Source organism: Solenopsis invicta, chromosome 6, assembly GCF_016802725.1.
Source record: "Solenopsis invicta isolate M01_SB chromosome 6, UNIL_Sinv_3.0, whole genome shotgun sequence".
NCBI lineage: Eukaryota > Metazoa > Arthropoda > Insecta > Hymenoptera > Formicidae > Solenopsis > Solenopsis invicta.
In genome coordinates, this window is record NC_052669.1 from 20,079,038 (window position 1) to 20,105,385 (window position 26,348).

General features: G+C 38.5%; 1 protein-coding gene and 1 long non-coding RNA gene across 8 annotated transcripts in view; one reads left to right on the plus strand and one right to left on the minus strand.

The window, feature by feature from the left end:
- LOC105204096 overlaps positions 1-26,348 on the plus strand; it is a 272,220-nt gene that overhangs the window by 188,254 nt on the left and 57,618 nt on the right. For all 6 annotated transcript variants that reach the window (XR_003269145.2, XM_039451075.1, XM_011173142.3 and 3 more), the window contains exon 5: positions 6,792-6,902. Coding sequence is in view for 5 of the 6 variants with exons in the window: in XM_039451075.1 (XP_039307009.1) it covers positions 6,792-6,902 (111 nt within the window). In the remaining variant the exon portion in view is untranslated. The remainder of the gene's footprint in view (positions 1-6,791; positions 6,903-26,348) is intronic.
- The window catches only part of LOC105204094, a 135,064-nt gene that overhangs the window by 48,306 nt on the left and 60,410 nt on the right, over positions 1-26,348 (minus strand). The window lies entirely within an intron of this gene.

The following is a 26,348-nucleotide window of genomic DNA, read 5'->3' on the forward strand; positions in this document are numbered from 1 at the left end:
CGTTAAAAGAAAAGTCTCAGAGGGCACAAAGTATTTTTAGATACTGTTGAAAATAGACGCAGAAAAATATAATATAATGTAACGGAAGCTAATTTCAAGTAGGTACATTAAAAATATTTAAAGTTGTCAAAGGTGCATTAAACTTCGTGCACGTACTTTTCAGTTAGAGATACTTTATAATGTTTAACTAAAAAAAAATACATTGAGTTTCATGACACTTTTAACAGATGCAGTGTAGATAAAAGTTTTATCGCTGCAGAAACGCGAATTCTTGAGGAAATTTAGGAAAAGAGATGTTCGAGCCGAGTATTTCCTGTTGTTAAACGGCTAATTTATTTTCCCTCGCGACCCAGATTAATTCCGAACGAGGAGATTTCTCGTTCGGCATTCGCTCTCGCGCGTCATTGTTGTCCGATAACAATGTAGACGGTAGGCGCAATCGGGCGGAGCGATCATTAAAACGACGCGATGCCCGGAACGCGAGAGCGACAGGACACAGATCCGTAAATATCTGAAATGAAATCTGGACGCGCGCGCGAATAAATAAAGATAATAACGTGTCGATAAAGCTTATACCGCACGGAAGGGTAACGTCATAAGACTTTCGCCTATAAATCCCGTCACTATTACTTCTGTAGAGTACATGCCATCCGCACGCCACGGCAATAAAACGCGATATAACGTGCCCTCGGAGCGACCGGTAAGCATGCAGTCGATGCATCGCCTGCTATAGATTGTTTCAGAAATTGTGAGGAGGAGCGACAGCTCTCTCAATGAATTATGACCCGTAGAACGATATAACATTTCAATCGCAACACGCGCTTGGAGAACACAATGACATAAACTCTAAATTTAGTGAATACTTTTTAATATAAATAAATAAATTGATTTATTTTTCAGTATTTTAGCAAAATCTTTCCACATATTGATATATCGACTTTATAATACATATCTATACTTTTTCATTAGTAATAATATTAAAAATCCATTTTGAAATCTGTTTCTTGGAACTTTTTCAGTATCTCAGCGGCATATTGCCAATTGATTATACAATAATTCATCGCAAATGTAATTGACTTCTTGAAAAAAAAATCTTAAAAAAATATTTACAAAACATTCAAAATGAAAATATTTTGTTCGCAATGAGGCTTTATTATAGTTTTATGAATATTTCTTAAGAATTTTTTCCAGAAGGCAGCCACGATTACGTTTGCGATGAATTATAATAAATTTGGCAATATGCTGGCGTGGTACTGGAAAGATTCCAAGGTAATATCCACGTGAAAGTAACGACAAACTCAAAATACGCGTCCACCCTCAGTATCAATATTATTCCTAGCGAATCCCCCCCGTTACGTACGTTTCGGGGCTCTCGCTACTTTGTCGCGGCCTATGGAAGCTGAACGGCTGCGTATTTTTCTATCGACGACGGTCGTCGCCGCCACAACGCCGATGATTTACATGGCAATAAACTAACGCCTTGGTGGGGCGCGGCAGCCCGAAAAAACGCGTTTGATTTATCCTCGCACTCTCGCGAAGTACTGGACTTCTGCCAGGCCGGAAGGTCCATCTCGCCGGAAATCACGGCCGTAACTCAGTACGGAAAAGAGACAGACCTGAGCGCGCACGGCGAACATTCTCGATAAGGGTAAAATCGCCTTGCGGAATTCGCATAAGAGACACGTGTTCACGCATCGATTCGCAGCCCTTTGTAATACAGTTGCCCCAGTTCCAGGTCACAAAGCGTTGCTCCGTGGAATCTCGACGAGATCACATTTATTTAGTTCTTTCAATCCAAGTTACCTATATATTTTTTTCACGTAAACGATTATAATGATCTGTTTTATAATTTAGTTGAGATTATTATTTATATGAATTTACACTCAATTTTTTCAAAACATTTAAAAAAAATTGAAAAAAGAAATAGATGCAGGTTGTCTATCAGTAACGAAAACTAGTGTATCGAACTTCTCTCTATTAATGTGTAAAAATACTGGTATAACAAAAAAAACAGTGGTTACTCCTGGGTTAACTCGATTACTGTATCAATTACCGAAAAAAATCAATTTCGGTAGTTGTTATTCCGTCGCGTTTCAATCTCGACTAGAGATGGTTCAAATCCAATAATCAATTTTTTAGGATTCGAGTAATACTCGTAAGAAATAATATTTCATATTGTACTTGCGAAGTAATCAATTCCGATTAATTAGTTTCTTACAAATTTTACGAACAAATACCTGCAAAATTTTTATATAATTTTTATATTAATTTAAAAAAAACCGAATCTTTTACAATAATACTCAAATTTTAAGAATTATTATTATAGCTTAAAACATTTTTTGCAAAGTACTCATAAAAGATCCAATCATATTTGATCCAGGTTTGAGTCTACTTGGAAGTGCTTTTATTTTTCAAAGTGTTCAAAGCTGCGCAAATTCGAACCTACTTGTAGAATATTTAATCCTATCGCTAATGTCGGCTAATGACTGAATCGTGACTTGACGTGAGACTAACTCCGATCAAACGTCTTCGAACTTGCTTCCTACAATTAAAGTCGAGCCGCAGTTAATTGTCGAAATTAACGCGAACGGGAAGACGAATCTGCCGTGACGCTCTCTCGCTGTTCCGGAAAGGAGGTCGCAGGCTCACTGCTGATGACGTTCAGGAGTCAGTCGGGTCTGATTACACGTCGCTGGCAGAGCAATACCTTAACCCTTCCCCCGTCGGCGACCCACCCTTCCCAAAGGGAGAGAGAGGAGCGGGCGATTGCAATTTAACGGAATCTCTGCATATAGAGTGGGCTCATCGCGGCGCGCGCGCGCGCTGGTCCCGCGCGCTTTAAATGACGTCCCGGAAGTCCCCGCGCTAATTCTACGGATCCTCGGACATGTATACTCACCGTCGCGTCCCTCGACCTCTTCGCCGGGTCCCGGCGTCCTACGCAGAACAGAGGAGCTGGTTTATGCGAACTCCGACCGGCGCTCGTAATAATTGCAGACCTGGACGCGAAGGGAGAAAGAGATAAGAGCGCTTTACTAAATGACCGAGGAATATTTGCGTCGACACGCGAGAGACCCTCGACATCTCGCGGTCTTGATTTACTGATGTTTGTACCCGGCTGTATGATATCGCGAAATAAATAATTTCGTAATCGGATTATACCGATGAGCGGACGAATGAATATTTGCAGCGACACGTGATATACCGATTATAATTCATTGATATTTATTTCGGCTTCGGTTAGATCGCCGTACAAATGATACGACATAATTAAACCATTTTGCTAAACGGGCCAATAATGACGCGATAAAAGATACATGATATCAGTATTTATTTTATAATATCACATTACAAATATATATGTTTATAAATCAGGGTTGGGTAGTGATTAATAATTAAAAAGTTAAAAGTTTAATAATAAAGTTAAAAAGTTAATAACTTTTAATTTAACTTAGTTAATTTTTAACTTTTTATTAGTTATTTTTTGAAACACGTGTAAACTTTAATACATTAACACTTCCCAAGTTAAATTTATCTATGTAAACAAAAAATTCATCCCATGTAATAAACAATATTTCTTTGTTATTTCATACAGACTTAATTTATAAATAAAATATTGAATTTTTTCATGATCCATGTTATAAATTGTTTTAAGTAATTTAACTTTAAAAAATCGTGAATTTCTAATATAAACTAAACAATATTTTTTTTTTATTAACTTAATTAATCTTGACGTAATTTTTAACTTTAAGACAGTTTTTTTTTATTTATCCTTCAACATAACTAAATTAACTTTAACTTAATTTAATTAAAAGAATATATTAATTACTCGATCTTGATACAGATCGTTCAACACAAATGTTTAAAATGTTTAATGTTTCGCTATACAGGCTAGTGTAAAATTTATAATTCGTAATTTGCGCGCTTTACCGAAAACTCGTGAATCGAGTAAATCCTCGGTAATTGGTTCGCGTTGTTATTCCTTTCGCACATCGGACTTGTTTCACTCTCGAACGCAAGCGAATTCTGATTTACGCGTTCGCTTGGCGCCAACTTTGTAAACGCGAAAAAAAATATCAGCCACGATTTAATTGATCACGAACGACCAAGGCGATCGTTCGTTTCACCGGGACGGGTGGGTTTTACGAGCTACTCGCTTCGCGCTGCAAATAAACGTGTAAGAGTGGCGTTTGCTTAGCGCGACAGGACGTTAACGTTAATAAAACGCCCCGCCGCGTCTCACGGATGATTTATCGTCCGCGGATTATTTTTCTCGGCCCACGCGGTCCCTCGCGTGCGATTAAAAAATGATCGAGTATCGATTATGCTCTCTTTGCCGCGCGGGGCGGCGGTAAATCCTTGGAGAAACGTTGGAGTAAAACGCAGCGACAATAATAAAGTCGACGCGACGTTGCACGAGAGAGGAATTTTAATCGCTCGCGCGATAGCCCGCAATCGATAGTTCCCGTGTATCGTAATCTCTCATTCGGAAACCTTGCATTAATTCCACTCTCCGCGCGCGCGCGCTGCTACATATTTAAAATGTCTTATCGTCGAGTCAATATCGAGACATGTTCCGTACATTTCTTCTTATCATCCGTGTCGGCGCAACGGAACAAAGCAGCCAAACCATCCGCACTTGAGTTTCATGTAAAGAGATCTCGCATACCGATCTAGCGACCTGCTGCAACGTTTTTTCTTTTGACGAAAAAAAAATGACTGTGCGTCACGAAAGGCTTTACGCTTCTCCGCCACGCAGCGCTTCGTAATTATTCGGGACGTGATATATTGTAGAACAGGGTGCAATCCATTTCGCGATTTTCTTTTCTTTTGATCATCAGTCATAGCGAGTTCTTAAACGGAAAAAGTGCGTAAACACGACGCGCATTGTACAATTCCTTTATGATATTTACTTTGTTATTTGTTGCATCACTCGAAAAATTTGAGAAGTTGGGAGATAATCATTTATCTCGTATTTACCAAGATGACCCAAAACTTGTTGGTTAACATGAAAGATTTTTGATTTATCATTTTATTAAAAACAAAATTATTAGATTGATCGATTAAAAATCTTTTAAATAGAGCACAGGTAGTAGAATCACGATCATTATTGATTAGGAAATTGTAAATTGTTAAATTTAGTGCAATCAATTGATTGCTGGATAATGGAGTGGTATTCGAATTGCAAATACATTTTGGTGATAATTTTCGAGGTGTTTTAAGACGTGCAGAGAGTTACAAGCATGATAATGCTTGCGTCATATAATTGAAAAGATTCTCAACGCTCTTTGCAAGAGCTAAAAATGTAGTTCTACAGAGTTTCGCCCATTGATCAGCGTCACATAAACTACAAAAGATAAACGAAATCCAGCAGGGAAACAACTTTCTATGGCCGTGTGCGACGTGCTCTGCGCGAAATCCGAATGTAGCTATTTTCTCGGTCGAGAAAAATTTTCGTTTCCCCTTTCGCAGTGGTGTAGGGGGATTTAAAAGTAAGTGTTCCTGCAGTTGCTGCGTGCGGGACGAGAGCCGTTCGCAGCAAACAATGGCAGCGCGTCGCGTCGTCGACGACGACCGTGGCCGAGGGTTCGGGAAGGGTGAATTGCGGTTACGTGCCCCCGCATACGAATGCGTCCGCGTGTACGAGGAGGAATCGCGGACGGCAGGAAGGAGGGAGGGGGGTAGTTACCCCGACGCCGCGTCGGCGTCGCCTCGAATCTAATAGATCGCGCCCAATACTTATGGTCAAATCGCGACCAACAGCCCCCTTAGACCAAACGGGGCTTCGCTCATTATCATTCCGCCTCGGCGCGACGCGGCCCCAATAACCGTCGCTGATAATCAGAAATGTCTTACGATGGATGTAAATCAATTCGGGTCTGGCTGCGGGGCGTCGCCAAGCTTCTCGCGAAGATTGCACTGGCGCTGAAAAGATTGAATCTCTCTGTTTGTTGGACGGCTTCCAATTCTAACGAATAAATGTCGCGATCTTTCGTTAATCAAGCCTATTGAATGATATGAAATGCTAATGTAGCTCCTAAATCACTTTTTGAAAGACCAATATTAAGTCGAAACTTAAATAAAACTACTATCGGCATTAGTAATTAACAATTGATACTTAATTAGATGAATATTTTTATATTTGAAGAATCGTTAATTTAATTTTAAATTAAAATATTGAACGTCCTGCGGTTGCAATGACGTTAAACTAATGTTCGATGAAAGGCAAGATTAAATTTCAAAAAATCAAAATTTGTCTCTCGTCGCCTGATTTTTGCGGCCACTTCAAGGTTACGTGGGAGCATATCTTTCTTGGCGAGCCGCAAGCAGACAAGAATCGACCGGACCGACAAGGTTTCTCGCTTTGGAGATCCGACTCTCCGACGTGCATCGGCGCGTAATCTCCAAGTATACGAAGGAGAGTGTGATCTCTCTCCCCTTGAAGTTTAAGCCCCTGTTAAGGCAGCTTAAAACTCAGGTAACGGGAATTACGTTGGGGGATATTCCGCCGAAAGTTACGGATGGACTTCGGAATTGCGTCGGTCGACGAGAAGTTAATTGGAAATCGGTGTAATGACGCTTTCGATCGTTACGCGTGTTGCATACGACGACGCCGTGATGTTTTTCTCGCGTACGACGAGTCGTCCTAATTTACAATTCGATTATTCTTATCAAAAAACACGGCAGCGCACCGTTCATGCGTACAATAAAACACTTGTTCGTAAATATGTATACACGATTAACTTTGACACCTTGTTTCATTGCTAACATTTTATTCTCTGTTGTTACAGGAGACCCTGGAGGAACGAGTGCAAGAGCTGGAGCAAGCGTTGTTGGCGGAACGCATCGCGGCTCAACGAGATCGAGCGACTATCACAAAATTACAGCGGCAGATCAACAAGGTATGTGGAATATCTAAGACGACAAATTCGTCCCAGCAAAAACAGAAAATGAGCTGTATTAAGAGCATGCTCGATTATTAATTTATCATACATTGAAAAAAAGTTTTTTTATGCTCAAGTAAATATATTTATTTTCACTTTAAAAAAATTTCATTGTTGATTTCATCAAGGAAATGATGTAAATAAATATTAGCTAATATGAATAACTTATTTTTAAACTTGGGAAATATTTTTTAATCAAGAAAATGATGTTAAAAAAAATATTCATATGAAAATAAAATTTTTTTTCAGTGAATGATATATGAATTATAAATATGAAACTTGATTGATAAATAAAATCATAAAAATGGGCATTTGATAAGCATTAGCATACAGAACGAAGCAAATCAGATTTAATAATGACGATTATTTTAAATTAAAAAGTGCAGTGATATTAGCATAGCTCGCAGAATTAGCTATCAAAAATTTCGACATATTTGTGAGAAAGGCTTGCACATTTCCGCGGCTGAAATTTTTATTCCTGTACTCTTGCCTTCTCGGCATCGGAGATTAGAGAGAGAGAGAGAGAGAGAGAGAGAGTGGTGGTAAAATATATTACTATCGGCCCACAGAATCGAGTAACCGACTCGATCGAACTCCAAGCATTAGGTCTATTCGGTCGGCCGGTCGGTCAAAGCACCTGAAAACTATGGCCTTCGTCTTGCACCGGAGTCGTCGATCCGTTAACTTTGTTCGCTCAGCCCGGAATGAAACTGCAATCGCGAGAACGGTGGTGGGTTGGTGATGGCGATGGTTTCGGTCCGGACCGGACCTGCAGATTCGCGCGGCGAGCTGCGGTGGCGTTCGGCGCCGGTTGCTCTATCAGATAACGATGACCCTCGTAAACCAGACCCCGAGTTCCTGCAAGAACTCGCCAGTCCCCGAGATAGAGAATGCGAGAGCGTCTCTGTCCCTCGCGTAATCACGTTTCTCTCCTGTCGCACAGTTTATTTGCAGTTATGTCACTCCTAGTGAGGCGTCTAGCGCCACCGACCCATTTCTCTCGTTATCTTCGATAATCTCGCGATACCCGTTGGATCGTTCGACGCGTTGTTACTAATCGGTATCATCGATAATGGGAAATTACTATTTGGATCGTTTGATTTAATTATCTCAAGCACTTCAAAGATAATCATCAGCTCCTTTAAATTATGTATTATCATATAATAAGCTGCAACATTGGTTTAATTAATTCATGTTTTTTGTAGCACTTAAAAAAGAAGTGTTTGATTTTAAGATATTAAAACGTTTTGTTTCTATCGCCGTTTTTTAAATATTTAAGAATATTTTAGTTTTAAACGATGTTTAACCCTTAACCACACTAACTAGAAGTGTCAAAACAAAGCCCAACTTTGCGAATTTTTTGTGGAAGAGTGAGAAGAGATAGAGCAGTCGAATTTGTTTCATTATAAAAATTGTACTTCTTTCTTTGTTATTTAAATTTTGGAATATTTTAAAAAATAATTATAATTTTAGATTACAATTCTGCCACGTGAAAATGTGTAACCAGTGTGGTTAAAGGTTAAATTTAAAATTCTAAAACGTTTTAAATTGAAATTTTTAAGAATTGTAAACATTTTAGTGTTTCAAATTTAAATACCGTTTTAAAACTAAAATTTTTAAATATTTAAATATTTTTAAATATACAATATAAATATTTATAAATATTTAAATATTTATATGTTTTTAAATATTTCAAAAAACAGACAAAAATCAAACTTAATATTTTCATATTGAATTTTTTTTTTTTGAGAGATACAGTCAATATTGAGCGATGCCGTATTTTATAATTTTCTCATTATGCACTGAAGGAAAAATTACTAAATTTTAATAAATATTTATTTGAATAGTACTAATAAAATATTTACTATATAAATATAAATATATATTTATTTAGTACAAAAACCACTAATTTAAGTATCATTTTTTCTTATAAAAAAAATATTAAAAATTATATAAATTAAATAAATTATTTTATTAGTATTTGGATAAATATTTATTAAAATTTAGAAATGTTTTTTCTTAGTGTGCTCTTATTTTACGGATGTTTGTTTTCTGAAAATATTTATTTGCTGTCAGTTCTACTTATACAGTATAAAATCTTATTTGTCACAATTAATACTGTACAAAAGGATTACCATAAAAAGATTTAAAATATATTCAAACACGAGTGTGACATGAATCCCTTTTCTCAGCGCAGGAAATAATTTCTTGCTAAAAAAAAAATTACCATACAACAATGGTAACGCTGTCGCATTATAATAAAGTTTACATATTCGCGACAACAACGTTAAATCCGAGAAAAGCTGCATTCGCGTACATTTTTGCATTACGCGATATTTCATTATTGCATACATAACCGAGTACATACTTATACCACACTTCATTTCCCGCCGCGCAATTTCCGGTATAAAGCATTTGCGATTACCTCGACGTTGCCATCGAGATGAAAAGATCGCGCGCGTGCGCGCGCGTGTGTGTAAAAGACCAACGGGCGGTGTAATATTCCGAACTCGTCCGTGCTGCATTTTAATCTACTTCCCGTTGTCGGCAATAGAAAAAGAGCGAGAGAGAGAGAGAGAGAGAGAAAGAGAGAAGTCCATCTCGTCTCTTGCTAAGACAGATCTTCCGGAATGGGATGTGTGTGATAGGGACGTAGCGTGCTTCTGACGTGCCCCTTTCCGCGCCTCTTTCGCCCCCTTTCCCCAGCCTATAAAGCGTTATCACGACAAAAACAAGCGCGGATTGATGGACGGACGGACGGACGAAGGGTGGAGAGAAACCCTCGACTCGTCCGTGTAATCTCCGTGTGATTTACGCATTTTCCGCGTACGGACTGCCGCGAGCAAACCCGAATTATTTATCGCGCATCACGCGATCGTAAGTCGAAGTTAAAGAACTCGCCCCCTTCTGTTGATTTTCTTCGAATCATCCCCGCCGTCGTTGCGGGATCACGGACGCCTCTTTTCGCAGCTGCGTGCGATTCGGTAGGACCGACGCCCGTGGTCGGCGCTTCGCGATCCTCTGCATCCCTTTGTCTCGCCCTCTGCAGGATGCGAGAGCATGGTGGCTGATTGTGATCGATATCAGACTGATTGGTCTTTTATATTGGATTGCGTAAAATGCAATAATAAATGAATACGCCGCTTTTTGATCGGTACAAATCGCGTGCGGTCTCTATGGCTCTTTAATTACGATACAAGCGCCGTGGAACATGGAAATCCAGCTATGAATTTTACTTAAATTACATTGAGTGTAATTTTATTTTAGCGATGTGTAATAACGAAGGACAAAACCTCGTCGTTGCGCTGATTGCGACTGACGAAATTTTTCGCCTTAATTAACATTTTTAATTACTCAATTGCGTAATTTAATTGCCTTCAATTACGTCAAAATTTTTTGACGCAAATAAGTATATAGTTAACGTTAACTTGTCTTCCGTTCTTTTTTTTTATTAAACGCAGCGCGATTCCGGCGCGATTAGAATTGTGGGAACCGCGTAAGACGTCGGAGGCGAGCGGATAAAATTAATTACGCCGCGCGGGAGAACGGATACATCTCTCTTTTTTTCCCCTCTCCTGTTTCGCTTTTTTTTTTCCTCCCGCGACACAACGGCTAATTATTCACCGGGCAAATGTATAAGTAATCCAGGCTGGACGTTCCACCGCATTTCCACCGCAAATCCACTTGATACTTTTCAGGTCACGAACGTTGTCGGCGCCGCGCGGTATGTAAGCCGCGATAAATTGCAACCGCTGCGCGCGCGGTGGGTTAAATCTACGTAATTTCTGCCGAAATTAAGCGCGCGGCGAGATCCGGGGAATTATAGGGACACCGGCCTGCTGATCGCGCAAGATCGAGTGCATTCGAGTCTCGGGGACCGGTCGGGCGACTCGCGCTCGCTTATCGCGCGAGACCGTCGTCTCTTCGTTGACTTCATTTATCCTGACGTTTTTCCAGGCGTGTAATTTAGATGGAGCTTTGGATAGTTGCCGATCTCATTAATTCCGCGGATCGTGCGAACAACGTACGTCGGTTAGGTCATATTTACCGAAGATATAATTATTTCACGTTGTTATTAATAAAAGCACGGTAAGATTCATTATGCGTAGGGAATAATTATAGTTCATGCGCGTAAGAGAGGGAGAGAGAGAGAAATTTCTATACTTTAACAAACATGTTGATCATATCGACTTTTATGCTGAAGGGATAAAAGATTGAAATTAATTTACAAGTCAATCGCATCCTTTCAGTCAATAACATTATTAACACACGTGAAAGAGCGAGTCACAATTTCTCCATCCTTATTTGAAGAAGTAATACAATGCTGCTCTCAAAAGCGTAATAAAATTTTTGTTTTATAAATGCTTAAAAAATACGTTAAAAATATGTTCAAAATTTTATTTTATATTATCATTGTCCATATAATTAAAAAACATTTTGTTTATAATTAATAAAAATTTATATATATTTTTTTTTATTTTATTAACTTCTTTTTTAGCTTAAGTCAAGAAATACTTTTTTTCTGTTTCGTTTTTCTGCATAAGTTTTTCAAATTTGCCATGCAAAATATGCATGAAGAGAGATGTCTGTGTTGCCTCTAAAAATTGTTAAACGCTTGTGGCCAACAGTCTCTACACAATGGAGTCATTTATTAAGGGGACCTTATTCACGCGATGCACGTCTGGGGAATTATTGGATCATTTGCCATTTTGCCGCGAACAAGATATTGTATTTACAAAACTCCCGGGAGGAGAATCTAATACAGTCCGGAAAATGTGTCCGCGCGAGAGACGGGAGGACACCGAAGGAGGCTGGATTGGTGGATGGGCGACGGGGGATAAAGAGGTTCTTCGGGGTTCGACGGTGACGCGTCCCCCGTCCCACACCCCCCTCCCCTCTCTCTCACGAGTAAATTACATTCCCGGCAAGCCGTATCGGATTATCCTCACGCCCAGGCGAGGATTCGTCTAGACCGTAGGAACTTCGCCATATCGCTGTTCTCGCGCGCGAGGATAGGAAAGTTTAAAATCTCTCTGCACGACGGAAGAGAGCTCTCCGGCCGGCGCGGTGTACCTCGGATGATACCAAGAGTGAATTATTCCTCATGTAGAGGCAATCTCGTGCCCATTCTTGGGAAGAGCCGATAGAATTTCACCGTGCGTCGCGACACGGGACAGACAGCCTCGTTCTTACACCCGCGGACTTTGCCGAGGAGGCGTTATCGATCGACGACGAACAATGACCGTACGCGAAGTCGGTCTCATAAGAAAATCGCGCATTCAAACGTCTGCTTCCCTTTCATACCTATTTCAGAAACTTTTCCAAGAAACTAATCCTTGATATTTCAGTTCTTTTGACCTAGAATCCTCTCTTGAAATGTTGATTTTGATATTTAATAAAACTCTCTTGATTCACATACGTAATATACGTATTTTTAAGTGCGATCGTTGGTTTTCAAATATTTAACAATTAAGGTAAATGTTTCTGTAATTAAAAAGTTTTTCATATATTAATAACAAACATTTTATATTTCAGTTAGTTATATTATTAAATCACAAACATTCAACAATTTTGACTCGGTATCATATTCGGTTACTAAAACATTTGCCTGTGCTACCTGAAAAAGAATTAATAGCTACCAAATGTTGAATGAAATAATTGCCAATTAAATATTGGTTAATATAACCACAAAAAAATAGAAATAAAAATCTAAAAAGCTAGAAATTTAGCTTGATAAAGATCAGAAAATAATTTTATATTGGATTAAATAATTATGACGTTCAAGTATGATGATACTGTTGCAAAAAATGTTAATTTTAATTCTAATAATCTTAAACGTCTAATCATAAATTTTTCAATGGTTCAACATAATTGTTTTTAGATCTGCATGTTTTAGTAAAATTGCCCTTTCCGTATAAGGCTTTCATATATTCTTACGCAAGAAATATCCATCATTTTAAGATTCTTACAATTTTCTTAAAGTGGCACTCGATTTAATTTATTTCGCACCACTGCACATCACAAATTATTATGTGGACCTTATATTCATCCGTTCTAAAGTGCTCTTCAGTGATTCCAAGATTTTCGGCGGAGTATGCAAAATTTTTTGCCGACTCTCCCGGGCGACGTTTGCTGACGACGTCATCGCGGTGGCTCGCTGAAGGGCGATGATTCGCGCGTTCTGCCGCGGCAAAAAAAAGCAGAAATTAGTCCTCCCTGGGGAGGCCGCCGTCGTTAAGGCCGCACTTATTGCGACTTAATAAGCGCCGTTCTCCGTCCGAAACCGGACGGAATTACTTCTGCGGTACGAGCGTTTTTCATTATTCACGAGCGAGATAAAACGCTGATCCGTGCGTTTGGAGCGTTCCTGAACAACGGTCGAAGGGCCTCGCTGGGGTGGATTAGTGGCGCGTGAAAGCGATTTTAAACGACGACGTTGTTGAACGAGGAAGAAGCGTGCGCGCGAATTCCGCGGGCGGAAAACGCAACGACGCGACATTGCTCGAGCGTATTGCCTTTATAAAGAGCTCTCTTTGTTCGTAACAATAATCGTCCTACAGAAACATCTTCCATCCGCACGTCTTATCACCCTCGAAGTGCTTCGTTTGTACGCGCGTAAATGCCGCATTCCGCGATGCACTTTTGCATTTCGTCGAGATTTCCGCGATTCGTATAAAAGGATGAAAGGAAAATACCGCGACGCAATCACGCGCGTTGAACTGACGACGGATATATTGGATGAAAATCATGTGCCTCTTTAGGATTTTACATGATAACGATTATGATTATTTAAGCTTATGTTGCAAAGTTTGATTCGATGATTCGAATTAAATTATAATTGTACCAGCATTCAATGTACATGCGCTAAAGAGAAAAAAATTAGTTATAAAAGCTAAAATATTTTAATTTAATATAATCAACTAAACATTGAGCTGATTCAACAACAATTATTTAATTACATAAAAAAAGGATACAATTGATTCGTGTCAACTATTCTCAACTAATTACCAACCAACTCAATATTTAAGTTGAACGTATTGGATTAAAATTTTTAATTTTTTATACTATTTTTAATACCATTTTAAATCATAACGCAGAGAATTTTTCGTTATATTTTCTCGCAAAACTCGCTACAAATTTTATCATACTTGGTGATAAACCTAGGACAACTTTGTCCATGCATCAAATATTATGAGTAACGACAGGAATTTTTGAAATATACAAAAACATTTTATAAACTGCCTAACAAAAATTACCATGCATTATTGTAAAATGTTTTAAGGCAAAATTTTCTCATGTAATCGTACGAAATTTGTCTTTACATGGTTATGTACTTAATGTAATATATATTGCCTCTTGAAACACATGCTTACTCTACTCAGATTCGAACTCGGGACCTTTGGATCATGAGTCTCTTGCTTTACGTGCTGTGCCATTTCTTCAACTGATGTATGGCGTTATATATCGTCTTTATGGTATAAACTGCGCGCCGATCAATTTACCATGCCACCACGATAAAATTATCGGCCAAGTCAAATTGAAAATATCACGCTGCGTTGTAAAATTTATTTATCATACTTGGCATTTATTCTATTTAAAGAATCATCAACGTATTTCACAATTATTAAAATTTTAAGATACAGTTTAATAAAAACAATCGAAACATATTTTATTATTTTACATTTTAACGTATTAAAATATAAAATGCAGTAAATATTAATAAATCAGAGAGAGAAACTTGTACAAAATCTTTCGAAATACAATGTTATCCTACAACGTTGTAAATTTCATGAGAAAATTCTCTTCGGGCAGGGTAGTGATGAGAAAAGTTAGTTACCTCCTCGAGGTAACTTTCTAAAGATATTTTTACACATTTTTCTTCCTTCGTTAGCCAGAACATTTTATCTCCAAGGAACATGGAAGCCGATTTTTCGTTAACGCGATTATTCAGCCGAGTTACAAGGAGTTGATGTACGCCGCGGCCCTCTCGCGCGCGTAATCACCTCGCTGCATAAATAACGAAAACGTCCACGTGAACCACAGACTCTAATCAGTATTAGTTAGCTGCGCCATTAGGTGAATTAATGAGGCGCGCGCGCCTCGCGCGTTTCGCTATCATAACGGAGAGACTTAGGAGTTTGCGCTTATCTTCGCAACAGCCATTTACTTCATCGCGAGGAGCCTAATCGCCAGTTTCCTCTTTCGACGCGATAGACCCGATCGGCGAAGGCCGATGCTGTTTACATGCTCCTCATGGAAATTGCAAATTGCGCCAATTAACGGGCAAACGTTGCACTCAATGTTAATGGATATTACTGCATTAACGTCAAACTGGAGGAGTATTAGCTTTGTGAAAAAAAAAAAAAATCAATTTTAGCTACACTCGAATTTATTTCTCGAAATGCGAAGAACTTGCTCACTCGTGATAGACGTAACGATTCGCGTGCGATTAGTTTTATCAATAATTATAACGTAATTATCGTAATGAGTACGATAACCGTTGTGTAAGTAGAAATGGAGCAATGGCGCGGGAATTTTTCTTTTTAACGATCCTCTACAGCTGCCGCTTCTTTCGTCCGCGTCCTTTAAAACAAAGCTCTCGCTCTAGGCACCCGTGAAATCCTTTCTCCGTGTTCGAATTCAGAATTTCAAATGCTCTTACATTGAGAAGGTCGTACAAATAACGCGAGAAAGCCGCGAGGATTCGCGGATTCGGGAGCAATGAGAGGAATGCCTGTAAACGATCCTGTCTCGACGTCGTCGTTGTCGTCGACGACGACGGGTGGGACCCGCGCGGTGCACTTCACGTAAGAAATGCGATTCCTAGACGCCGCGGCATGCAAAACAGCGCAATAAGCAGGCAATAACCAAGGACCTTTTATTCCGGCATGAAAGCCCCGCTGCCTGCAACTCACGCTGACTGTTCTCTCTCTCCCTACACTCCCGTTGTTCCGAAGAAGGTTCAGAAGGAGGCTTAAAAGTTATTTTACATACGAATGCATTCCAAGTTTTATTCCCTGAAATTGCATCGCGTCATCTTGTCCGATTATATTACGGCATTCCGCTTTACGGTTGAGGCAGCGCAAGAAATGCGACTTTGAGTTGAAAACATGCGTTATTGCGATTTATAATTGTTACAGCGAATAATTAGGAGAGAATTGCTGAATGCGTACCGGTCTCCTAAAGCGTGTACCTATTCGATGAAAAATTTAACAAGTTTTATTTTGTCTTGTGCACGCTATCATCATTTTAAGAAATCAAGTACATCTGGTGTAAATTTTTCAACTTATGTAGCCGATAACGTAATTATATAAATTTATTTCAACTTGTTATATTTTCATAAAGGAGAAAGTTTTTGTAGACTTTTGCATTCATTGTATACATTATTAATAAAAATTGGATCCATATTCTTATAAACTCTATCAAGTTTCCTAATTTGTACCACCACAAATTTTGCTATGAAAAAATGATACTAATAAAAGATTGAAATTGATCATAGTAAAAGTAATAATTGTCACGAATAAAAATATGTCAATTACAAAAATAAATTCAAGCCAGTTTTATTTCGGCATCCTTGCCATTTTATTATTATAATTATATAAAAATTATCCTAAATATTCGATCTCTCTTTCGATAAATTATTAATAAAATAAATATTAGTCAATGGTTTCTTATGTTTTTAATTACTTCAATTTCTTTAATTCATAAAATTGACATTTTCCACGATGATACGATTTAACAGACTATAGGTACGCTTTAGGTGACCAATTTTCTAAATCATACCTCTCCAATTTATTACTGAAAGATGTAACATGTAATAATAAGTGACTGAAAGATCGAGCTACAATTTCGGACTTTGATTTGCATTCAAAACAGCATCAAATGTAAAAAATATAATTAAAAAATAGCTTAAATAGTACGCATTCGACAACTTTCCCCTGATGAGTCTAATGGATAGACCAATAAAGAAACGTTTTGTATTATAAATAGATCGATTTAAGTTGCTGCTAACTATAATATTTTCCCTTAAACACGATGAGAAGTTACATAAACTCAATTATCCCGTTCGCAGTTTTGCCGAATAAATTACGCAAATCCAATGATCGCGTTAACCGTTACCCTCTCCGAGAAAGTCGCCGTAACTTTGGATTTATTCGCGGCTAGGTGGACTCTCCCAGCTGCCCGATATCCTTAAATATCGATATGCTCGGCGGAGCATCGAGTCCTGCAATCGGAAACGGTTCCGAAAGTCTCCCGCCGTTTGCGGCGGTGCGTTCTATTAACTTAATCGGGGGTGGGATGAAAACAGCCGGGAGGGTGAGTTTTAAGAGCCCGGCGTCGTCCCGGCCGACTTATGCGCCGCCTCTTCCACTTGCCACAGTATCTGGCGCCGAGCGAACGAACGTCGGCTGCCCCCGCGATCTTACGTCCGGTGCTGGCCATAAACCCCCGCCCAGCGAGGCTCAAACGAGAATATTGCGTTTCCGTTACGACACCCTTGTTTGGACAGAGCTGACCCGCGATCCGGATCTCGGATCTACGTCCCAGCGTATTAACAAACAATTCGGGAGCAACCGGATTGCACGAGACATCGCGGCAACCCTCGTTTAAGCCTGTTAAAACTATTGTAATATCGAAGATGGCTGAGATCAAAATTGACGTCAGCTATATTGTAGTTTCAAATTTGTTCTCGATGTCAATGACAATAACTTGCTAGAATACCAAATAGTTCTGTGTAGCAGGAACTCGTAACAAATATATAGAGTACGACGGTTGCCAATACCGATATACCGCTTTGTTTTTGGATCGAATCTCTTAAACAAAAAGTAAGAATAAAATTATGGTAACGTAAATACGCACTGCAAAGTGTCTTCTATCAGCAATTTTTATAATATTATTTCGAATTTTGCAATAATTACAAGTTAATGCGTATGAGAAGTTCTAAGAGCCTTTTACTTCAATATAAACGTTTTTTCTAGATTTATACGAATATTTTATGTTGTTCGACGCAACATGTAGTGCGACAATATATAAAGTTATATTTAGATAAATATATCTAATAATGCTGTATCTTTTATTCTATCCTGCATGGGTTTTACTTTAAATAGAAAAGAGACAAATATGAGTAAAACCGCTTTAGAACGTCACAAACATGTAAAATGATCTGTTATCAATATATTCAGTATTGTTTAAATTATGCAATTTGCAAACAAATTTGTGTATATTTTATTCTTACTTTTGAAGAATTTGTTTATTACAGATTTTACGTCGCAAACAGTTTATGAATGTATCAATTAGGTATATGGATTCTTACTGCTTTAATTATCTAAGTAAATCATGTTTTCATCTTTATTAATAAAATGCAATATTTAGTTTTCGAAAAATATTGGGATGTCGCTTTAGAAGATCTGTGTCAGTATCGATGACTTTTCTCTTGCTTTTTTGTTTTTTGTTTTTGTTATTAAATATTTTTGTACTTTTAACAGTAATATGGAAATTCTGTTGAAGTTATCGAAACTGTTTTTCACGATAGTTACAATTGAGAACTTGAATTTCTCACAATTGCTAAAATTGAAAACGAATTGTTTGAAATTGCTGAAGTTGAAACTTTTTCCGACATTATTCGAACTGGTATTGATTGAAACGACGTACGCATTGCTAAAGTTATCTCTTTTTTTCTCTCCATCAAACTTTGATGTAGTGGATATCGGTGGAACAAAGTTTCCATTGCAGTGTAATTTTATCGAATTCTCGGTGTCTACCACTATATGACAACTCGGTATAACGAAGTTTCGACAGAGTTGACTCAATTTTAAGCCCCGATGCAGTTGGGTGCAGCGATGCAATGAAATTTTAGCAAATTTACAAAAGAACATTTTTTTGATTAATTACATTTTATAGATTTTCACACACGAAAAACATTCCGATCGTATAATCGTAATGGCTTTGTAGCAAATTTTTTCTCAAATGAAATCACATGTAGGTATACTGCGATTGTTTGGTCGTTTTTCTTTGTTATACATGTAATATAGAACAAAAGTTTTTTAAGGATATAGGAAAGGTGATATGGAAAATGTGTCACAAATATTTTTATTTTTTAACAGTATTTTGATACATTATTTAGAACAATAAATCAATTTTTCTTTTTATAGGGATAAAAATTCAGAATATTTTTTAATTGATATTTCAATATCCATTAAAATATATTCTGCATTTTTAAAAAATGATTTAACACTGTGTTGAATAAAAGTGATTATTTAGAGATTATCTTTTATTTTCAAAATTAAAGTTTGATTTATATGGATAAAATTTATCAGTGATGAAAAAGTGATCCTCGCAATATTAAAATCATTTTAAGGACAAAAATTCAGAATATTCTTTTAACGGTATAGAGAAAAATTAATTTATCGTTCTAAAAAATGTATTGGGGGTGATCATATTGTATTGAAAAATAAAAATGAGATTATTTCATTTATCATCATTTTTGTATTCTTGGCTCGGAAACTTTCAGATCTTGCAACGTTTAATTTTAACATATTTAATATTTTAATCAAGAATTTTTTTGTGATCCTAGTTTTTATGGCAAAGTTATGCACACATATACACACGCGGATTCGGTCTCACAATTTACATTTCCGGAAGATGTTACGTGTCTGACATACGAGACGCTGCAACTTCACTGACGGCGCTTTACCGGTTTGCGCGCAGGAGAAATTTTTCAAATTAGCTCCCAGCACGCTCGAGATAACTCGCGCCCGTATCTCGAGCAGAGAGACCCGAACTGTTGCGACGCTCCAAGGCGTAAAATGTGTATCTAAAGGCGGACGCGCGGCTTCTTTAAGTGCGAAATCACTATCGCGGCTCCGACCCGTCGAAAATCCGCGACGTAAACATCGTGCCGAAGTGGGTCGTGCCGGCGAGCGAGCGTAAGCGCGGCGTTATCCGTGAGGCCGGGATCGCTTTTAAAGCGACTTTACGACCACGTTGGAAATTCGGCCCTCTCGACGGTCCTTTTACGGGACGATACCCTGACGAGATGAATTCTCGTGCGATACAGAGCGATAGAGAAAATTCTCGTTCAGCGGGGAGAGATAAGCTATAGATAGATGTGACCGTTTATGCGGCTCATAGAAATCTCTCGTACGCACGGTTTATTTTCTCCTCTCAGTTCTCCCTCGTTCTCTTCGGTTGATTTTTATTTTAGAAAAAATTTATTGCGTGTCACGTAGCGTTCATTATTTATTCTATATATTTTATTTCTACACAGAAAAACATTATTATTAAATCAACAATTCGTTGTTTTATATATAAGCAAGAATATAAAATCTTGGAAGAATTTATTATCTTAAACAGACATAATTTTGCTTACATAAAGAAAATTCTTTTCTTCGTGTAAGCAAATTATGTCTGTTTAAGATTATAAATTCTACCAGGAAAATTTTATATTCTTGCTTATATATGAAATAATGAATTGTTAATTCAAACCTATTTTTTTTCTGTGTATATATTTAATATATTTTATTTTTTATAAATTCTAATTTATGGAAATATTGAAATAAATGTTATCTATCTTGCAATTATCTTCCGTATAGAACGTTTGTAAATAAAAATTTTGTTTAAACTTTGACAAAAATAAATAAAAAAATAAATTGAAAGTAACAAAAGAACTAAACGTTATCTTCCAAATCACTTTTAAAATAATTATCAATCATAAAAATAAAATCTTAAAGTCTACTTTATTATTAAACATCACAATTACCATTAATATCGTCTGCAAATAACTTTTTAACTTCTGGTAACTCTGTATATTCGAGTGCAATTTTAGCATTATTGAAAATCGATATGCTTTGTTGCAAGTGACATATGACAAACAAATGACAATGGCCATAACAATAAATATACGTGGACCTTATTTAATACGTACATTATTTATTAAAAAAAACATACTTAATCCAAAAAATCAATATATATAGTTGTTTTTTTTCCCTACAGTTAGGAAGTTGAATAACGTTATGATATGTTGCAATGAACCATAAAATAATGTTTATTTAATGAACTTTATAGCGGTTTTTTATAGACTCATTTATCCACCTCGTCACAAGTTTTTGTTACGCTGAATAAACATGTTGCCGCCGGTTTTAATTCCCCAGCCTCCACTAACTTTTTTAATTGGTAAATTTAAAAGTGTGATTTATTTAATGCTGAACCTTAATTCGGCTCAAATACCTTATTTTATTTAACCATATTTCTCAATGTATCACTCCGCGTCACTGCGATTTCTCTCGGTCAGTGAATTTTACGAAATGAAGTAAATTTCTCTTCCGCCCTCGGCACTTTTATCTCTTCTCATCTTTCTCAACGATATTTACCCTCTCCCTCGTTCGCGAGTTGCCCGAGGCATCGGACGCTAAAGTCTAGTTTGCTAAAAAAATATCCTAACTTCTTTAACTTCGCGTGAAGAATGGAGAACGAAAACCGAAGGCAACGCCGCTCCCGGGGCGAGAAGTATCTTCCCGCAGAAGTGCCTTCTCTCGCGCCAAGACTTCTCGCGTACGGACGACGGGGCGCGGCGGTGGAGGTACGTGTTTCTCGAACTTCCGCGGTTCGAGGCATTTATTTAATCTCGAGAGCGAGAGAGGTGAATCCCGCCGCCGGATACACCGGAAAATAAAGCCCAGGTAGATAGCAATAGACAACTGTAGCGAGTTACTTACTTTAATCGAATTTTAAATCACGCCCTCGCGCTCGTAATCTTTTACCGCGAGCGCGAGGAGGAGGGGGAGAAAAAAAAAGAGAAAAACGTCTAGTAGGATGGAATTTCGCGTGCGCGCAATCGTGTTAGCATCGCGGGTTTACAGAACGCACCGCACCGCTCCCTTGTATTCTTATCTTCGTAATGAGATAACGAAATTTTCGACGAGTTAGTACGGTACACCCCATTTCCCTTGGCTTATACCTCCGCTTTAGACACTCGTTGCTAATGCTAGGGGGTTAATAAACGGGAAATTAATTCCCCGGGGTTACGAGTCCCGCGATTCCCGGGGCCGGCTGCGCGTCGCGGCCAGATATAAACCTAATTAATCCCCGGCCTTACGTCTCTCGTTACGGTCGCGCGCAGAGAGGTCGTCGGGGATAACTGCGGCTGCGAGAAATAAGGCGCGTTATTACGACACGCCGTTACGACGAGTGCGCCCCGCGACGAGGGGCCGTATTCTGCACGTGGTCACGACGGAGACGGTGCGTCGCGTCGGGCCCTCCCCCGGTGTACGTGGCCGGGTCTTGCAGGTTCCCTGTGGGTGTCGACCCTTCGCGAAAGAGCCGGAGATAAACTTAATTGAATGGCGCGGTGGTTCTCGACACGAACCCAGCGAGAAAGCGCCGTGGAGCGACGTTTTCCTTGCGTTTCCCACGATACCGTCCGCTGATCATCTAAAAGCCCCCGAATCACGTACGTCATTACGCGACGTCGGCGACTACGGAAAACAGCCGTCGGGTTTAATAACGAGACTGCGAGTTTTCGTCAAACGTCGCGCTGCCCCGAAGAAGGACTGATATTTGCGTTTCTACGAGAGGGAAGAGAGATTTTAAGAGAACGGTTCAGTCGTTCCATCAAGCAAGCGACAGTGCCGAGATGCGTAGGGTAAACATGGTAGGGAACATTTTTAGTCCATTAAAACGTATCGGGAACGCCAAGTTCTACTAGCGACTCGGCGAAGAGGCTCGTTTACGCGTTCATAAATGCGCGGCGCCGCGTCGGCGATTGCCAAAAAAGCAAAGGAGAAAGTTGGAAGGCAAGACGGCCAAAGATTCACGGAAGCGTGAAATGTGCCGCGAAAAAACGCTTTTACTCGATGCATGCTCGATAGAGTTCGAAGAGGAATATTATACTTTAAAAATTTCGCCTCAAGTTGCGCGATATGCAATGGAGATTGCAGCGCAGGCGATAAATCTGAAAAGTAACTTTAGTATAAAATTACGTGATTCTTCATTTTAATTGATTTTATTTTAACATGAATATTTTCATATGAATTAATACGTATCATTAAAATTCTATACATGGAAAATAAATTATTATTAAATCAACACAATCATGTTCTCATATATAAGCAAGAGTATAAGATCTTCTTGAATGAATTTGATTATCTTGAACAAAAGTAACTTACTTACATGAAGAATTTTGTTTAATTCTTTCAAGATCTTTTATATTCTTGCTTATATATGAGAATACGATTGTTAATGTGACACCTCATTTTTTCCGTGTACAATACAATTTTAATGTAAATGAGTATAATATTCAATTGTTTCTTTAGACACACATTTATAAATTTTAAGCCCACTTTACACTCTATAATTTGCGAGAATTTCAGAATTCTCAAGACATACTATTTAATTTTAATATAGAAATCACGTGAACGAACAAAACGCATAAAATATATATGCAGTGTATAAATACCGGTGAATTGTAAATAACATAAAAATGAACGTAAAATATATCCTTGCTTACACGCAGTAAAATATGTCAATTATAAAAATTAATATATTCGTACTTAAAAAAGGCTAATAATGTCATTTCTTAAAATCAAATAAATTTTTATTTTCCTCTCGAAGGTATTTTCACCTCAACTTGAGAGGACCAAATTAAAGAAACGATTTCACCAATTTAAACATAATTTTTCTCTGGAAAGTAAGAAATTTTACAAATCGAATTCTATGTTCGCGTTTAGATTCTTGGATTTTTTTCACTGTACATTATTCGCAAGATCTTTCGCATTAAATTGCTATTGGCTCCATATTGGCAGCAGTTTGGTAATGCTTGTCAGACGCAAAACTCGGAAAAACTGTACGGCGGGATGGGAGAGATTCTCCGGCGAATAATAGCAAATTTGTGGGCGGTAACGGCGGCGCGAATCGACAGTCGTAACAATAAGAGCACGAAAATGTATCGGACGATCGTAAGAGAGTTGCGCGCGAAGATTGTCAATGCGCGTGCACAGAGCCGCGTGGCGCCGTCGCGACGCCACAAGCTTTTCCAGTCGCTCCCTGAAGAAGAAGCTGCCGGGGATGAGGTGGGACACGTCGATATTAACTCGTAAGCTTCGGCATTGGCAAAAACGAGACTCGCGTTTCAAACCGCGAAATGCTATCTCGATAAAACGACGAAACGCAAGACACGTTTGTCGAGGACAATAGGTAGCCGCGAGGATCTAAACGCGCGTCACATCGATACGGCATCCATCTGCAGAGGGTAACTTTTTGGCGAACAAAAGGGAAAGTGTAACGACGCGGAAATGGGAGCCAGATTTGCGCGAATTTTGTTGCTTTTATTCCGCACAGTTACCTCGAAGAGTGTTGCTCCTTCTTGTGTGATTTCAATAATGTTTTTTGAAATAACAAAATATAATATTAGAACCAAAATATAATAAAATACTAAAAATATAGGGAAAGGGAAAAGAGTGCGTGGACAACGCGTACATTTACCTTTCCGTATTTCGCGCGAGTGTAATAAAATACCTTTTTTTTTTTCATTAAAAAAATATTACTTTAAATCTCCATGAAAGAAAAAAAAAGTCCATTTATTCGGTAAAAAAAAATTCATACGTGTCATTTGTATTCTCGCGGTGCGTGCGGCAATTTCCGGCACTTTTCCCCGGAAAGTTACAGGAATAATTTCGTAGCACATTTGGGCGTTACCATGACAGCCGTCAATTATCCGACTGCATAATGACGCGATAATAATAAACGGGGAGTGCGCCGCTTCCTTCGGCGTTGACGTATCGTTGATATTTCCATGCGGCCGCAATTTATCTCGGTCGCTGTAAAGTGAATCTTAGAATTGCCGCACGGCCGGAATCCCGCTTCTCCCGCGAAGAGAAAGAGAGAGAAAGAGAGAGAAGCGCGGATCCTCATCAGTCATTCATTCCCGCGGGAGCTACTCCCGCTCAGCCGGAGACGGAGCTTTCCACGGGAAAGCCTGTTCCCTCGCGAAGATGCGGGCACGATTATCGATTAAGTATCTTACTTGAGCGTAAGTCTGCCAGCAGCCTGTCGGAAGAACTTTGTCGGATCATTGGAGATCCGCCGGGCGAGGAAAGTTGCCGAGGGATAATGAGAATGACGGCGTTATAGAGACGATATCATAATCAAAAACGTTTGAATTTTTGTAATAATTTTTAAATAAATCTTTAATCAATTTTTTAATCAATTTAATAAATTTTACTTTGAGATAATGATAATACATATAATATAATTTAAATTTAACCAGATTGAAAAATTTGTACGGTGTCTTTTTTTTTTTTTTTTTTTTTTTTTTTTTTTTTTTTTTTTTTAGAGAAATGTCCTGTACATTCTTAAGGCTCGACTCTCTCACGATACAAAACATGATTTGCTACGTACGGCTTTATTTTTTAGTTTTTCTTTAAAGATGTAACAATTTCGTAATTCTCAAAGTAAGCGGTAAACTGAGACATTTGTCCGATATGTTATGCAGAAACGTAAAATAATTCTTGAAATAATGATACATTTCTCAGCTGTCAAAAATTTGTCATAATCTGATAAACAATATCGCGAGAGAGTATCAAACTTTGAAGTATCGTAATAATTGAATCCAATTCGAGTGGAAAACGCTGTTTGTAGATTTTATTTAAAATAAATATTCGTTGATTACCTCATGTAAAATGTGCATCTTTGTATAATTCTTTTTATGAAAATTTCCAATTATCGGTGTCTTTCTTTCTTCTGAAAGAAAAATCTACTTCAAATTGCTCAAAGAATCTGTAGCTGAAACGAAATGCGAACAACCTGAAACGCTACGTGAGAAAATAATACAACAAGCCGTATTCGCTTCGCGAGCTCTTGACCCGTGATAGATTCTCGAGCGCAGAAATCTCTAAAGAAAACGAAATCTTCAGAAGTGTTTCCACCGGCGGATCCTCAAAGGGATCGAACTCGCCCCGTGTTTTTAATTCGGCGTCTACAGGATGCCTTCGTTATTTTTTTCCTTCTCTCCGATGATGACGATGGCCTCTCTCCCGTCGAAGTTATTCGAGAATTTCCATCGTGGCGAGGGGTCGAAACAGCTCCGAAAAAGCTCCGACAAACGCTTCCTCCGGGTCGTTACTTCTCCGAATGGAACTCGACGGGAAGGTCGCAGCCCCATTTTGGACCAGAATAAACGAAAGGACAGCCCCGCCGCGTACGCCGCAGGACTCTCGCTTAATCGCGCTAATATTCTTTGTTTCCCGTTTTGCAACTTCTTATCCGCCTCCCTTTTCCCGGGTCGAGAAAGCACTCCGACCGTAAAGGGAAACGCAGGGAAGGATGAGAGGATGCAAGGGATGGGATTAAAATTTCGCGCTACGATAACTCTCGCGAAACTTTCGCCCTCGCCTCTTTCTCCCTCGCCTC